The sequence below is a fragment of the Apaloderma vittatum genome, unplaced genomic scaffold (assembly GCF_000703405.1).
Source record: "Apaloderma vittatum isolate BGI_N311 unplaced genomic scaffold, ASM70340v1 scaffold7986, whole genome shotgun sequence".
Classification (NCBI taxonomy): domain Eukaryota; kingdom Metazoa; phylum Chordata; class Aves; order Trogoniformes; family Trogonidae; genus Apaloderma; species Apaloderma vittatum.
In genome coordinates, this window is record NW_009723304.1 from 17,793 (window position 1) to 21,141 (window position 3,349).

Here is a 3,349-nt window from a genome sequence, read left to right on the forward strand (position 1 = left end):
GCGCTGGGGCTGTTCTGCTGGAGCAGAGGAGGCTGAGGGGAGCCCTTCTCGCTCTCGGCAGCTCCCTGGCAGGAGGGGGCAGAGACACAGGGATGGGTCTGTTCAACTAAGGAACAAGCGACAGGACGAGAGGAAATGGCTCAAGTTGCTCCAGGGGAGGTTTAGATTGGATATGAGGAAAAATGTCTTTACTAAAAGAGTTGTCAAGTGTTGCAAAGGGTTTCCCAGGGCAGCGGTGCAGTCCCCACCCCTGGAGGGATCTCAAAGCCGGGCAGATGTGTTGCTCAGGGACCCGGTTGATAGAATCATTGAGACTGGAAAACTTTTAAGATCATCAAGTCCAACCGTTCCGTGCTGGCCCAGGCAGTGTGCAGCTCACAGCTGGACAGTTCTTACGGGTCTTTTCCAACCTAAATGACTCGATGACAAATCCCAAGGAACTCAAACTGCTTCCCTTGAGCTTGGTCAGAGGTGAGCGGGCGTTGGGCAGCGCAGGTACAACCCTGGTCTGGGCACAGCACCCTTCCTGTAGCTTCTCTTTCCCCGTGGCTCAGCCACCTCCAATATTTCTGTGCTCCCTTTCAAGCACGGTGTCATTTTAAGCTTTTCTGACCCCACTGTTTGGGTGGTATCTCAACCCAGCGTTGCGGAGGTACCAACACACATCAAAAATCGATGTCCTAAGGGAGAAAAAAACATTTTGAGGAGCAGAAGTTTCTCTCCATCAAGTTCTAGAGACAAACCTTCGTCGTCGGGCTCATCGCCCAGGTTGAGGTGGGGCACGGAGAGGGTCATCATCTCCCAAAGAGTCAGCCCGAAAGGGAAGATGTCGGCCTTGTCGGTGATCACGCCGTCGTCCTCGAGGGCTTCCTTGGGCTTCCAGGGCTCGGTGCCGACGTAGCACATCTCCGGGTCGCTCACTGGAAGGAACAGAACACGGTTTGGGTGTCTGCCGGGACTTGTAGGCACCAGGAGGCAGACACAGCTCGCCATGGAACAGGGATTTAGCTCAAATGCGCTAAAAATCACAGGATTGCCCAGATTGGAAAAGATCTTTCGTAGCCTTGGGCGAGTTGAAGTGATCAGCTCTCAGCTTGGCAGCTCTGAATCGATGGTACCGTGGCTCCCCCCCAGCAAATTTGGGAGCCGCCAGAGAAACTTTTCTCTTGCCAGCCTGACCTTCAAAGCCGGTCTCCGTGTGGAGAAGCAAATTCTGAAATCCCCTCAACGCTTCGCAGGCTGTAGCACTTGAACCCTCAGACGGGTCCCCAGCCCCCTCGCTGGGTGCTCCTCAAGACCACGAGAAGGCAAAGCCGAAATCAGGGCTGGGCAGGGAGGATTTCTTCCTCTTAAACCAACCCAGAAAGCGACGTTTCACCATATTTCCCTGCAGGAGGTTACACCGGGGCGCTGCCCCTCCTTATAAAAGGGAGCAGCTCCTCGTAAAACTCTAACGGAGCAGCTTTATAAAGGACGAGGCTGCTGCAGGGCCCGTAAAGCGGCGGCGAAGAGCGTTGCTGTGATTAACCCGGAACGCGTTCCCGCTGTTCGCAGCCAAGCCGCGACGCCGCCGGACATCTGCTTCTCGTTGCCGTGAAGCCTTTAAGAACGTTCACGGTTGGCTCGTGCTGCCTTCCAGCCCTACGAGATCGTTGACTTTATTCTCTGGAAAGAGCATCTTGTCAACGGCGAGGGTCTGATCCGGCATCCCCCGCACAGGGAGGGGAGGGCATGAGATGGCAACGAACTTGGAGAATGAAAGGTGGAACTTCTGGGGGTGCCCTTCGCTCCAGGATGGTGCAAACTACAAGGCAAGCCCTTCTCTCTGAGGACAAGGAAAAGGGGGTACAAGTGGGTTCCTTCTGCTTCCCGGAGCCAAACTCTGGCAGCCACCAAGGATTCAGGACTTGTCAGCGTTGGGTTAATGGTTGGACACGATGATCCCAGAGTGTTGGGGTTGGAAGGGACCTCTAGAGCTCACCCAGTGCCACCCCCTGCCAGAGCAGGGTCACCCAGAGCAGGTCACACAGGAACACGTCCGGTTGAGGTTTGAAAGTCTCCAGAGCAGGAGACTCCACACCCTCTCTGGGCAGCCTGGGCCAGGGCTCCGGCACCCGCACAGGGAAGTTTCTCCTCATGTTGAGGTGGAACTTCCTATGCTCTAACTTAAACCCATTATTCCTTGTCCTATTACTGGGCACCACTGAAAAGAAACTGGCTCCTTCTTCTTGACCCCCACCCCTCAGGGGTTTATACACATCAATAAGGTCCCCTCTCAGCCGTCTCTTCTCAAGATTAAACAGCCCCAGGTCTCTCAGTCTCTCTTCACAGCAGAGATGTTCAAGTCCCTTGATCTTAAAGGGTTTTTTTCCAATCTGGGCAATTCCGATTTATTCAGCTTCCCTTCCCGGCCACCCGACCTACCGGTCATGTTCTCATCCAGGGGCAGGGACACTCCCACGTCGCAGATCTTGACGGCTTCAAAGTCGCCTTTAACAACCACATTGGAAGACTTGATATCTCCATGGAGCAGCTTCTTGTCGTTGTGAAGATACTGAAGAGGCAGAGAGGAGCCGTTAACCCTTTCAGATACAGACTGAGAGGCCAGAAGACTTGGCTGATTTGGACAACAAAGGACTAACTTGTTAACATTCCACTATTTAGCCTTAAAACCTAGAGGATGGGTCAATGCCTACACGTAGCGACCACAAAACCCAGGGCAGATTGTTCCACCCAGCTTCACTTTTTCCACCTCAGTCTGTACAACACCCCGATAAAAACAAAAACTCAAACCAAAACGCCAAGGTCTGGCATAAAACTTCCCAGCATCTGCTCTCCACCTGCCAGCGTCACCTCCTCGCACGCCAAATTCATTTATTTTTTGCCCCGTGTCTGTGATTCTACGGGGTGACCATTCAACGTACCTTCAGCCCCCTCGCCATGCTCAAGGCGACTTGGAAAATCGTGGCGGCGGGGAAAGGGCCCAACCGCTGGGCGCTCCTTTCTTCGATCAAGTCGTTGAGAGATTTGTCGCCTCCGTACTCCATGGCCAGACACATGCTCCCGTCGTTGGCCTCGGTAAATGCTCGGTAACCTGCCAACAAAGATCGGTTTGTGAGAGACTCAAGGCCGGTGGCAGCGCTTGCTGCGAGCCTGCCGGCACGACGGAGCCCGAGCAATTGGGGCTGCTCCCCAGTGGCTACGAGCACAGAATCATAAAGGCTGGAAGGGAGCTCTGAGGTCATCAAGTCCAATCGTCATCCCAACGTCACTGTGACCACTAAACCATGGCCTGATGTATCATGTCTACAGGGTTTTTGAACACCTCCAGGGGTGGGGACTCCACCAC

General features: G+C 54.2%; 1 protein-coding gene across 1 annotated transcript in view; it reads right to left on the reverse strand.

Moving 5' to 3' along the window:
* PBK (PDZ binding kinase) overlaps positions 1–3,153 on the reverse strand; it is a gene marked incomplete at its 5' end in the record, with an annotated part of 4,121 nt that extends 968 nt beyond the window's left edge. The window contains 3 exons of the mRNA XM_009872051.1: positions 744–920; positions 2,425–2,554; positions 2,925–3,153. Of these exons, the coding sequence (XP_009870353.1) occupies positions 744–920; positions 2,425–2,554; positions 2,925–3,153 (536 nt within the window). The remainder of the gene's footprint in view (positions 1–743; positions 921–2,424; positions 2,555–2,924) is intronic.
* Positions 3,154–3,349: the final 196 nt, after the last annotated feature.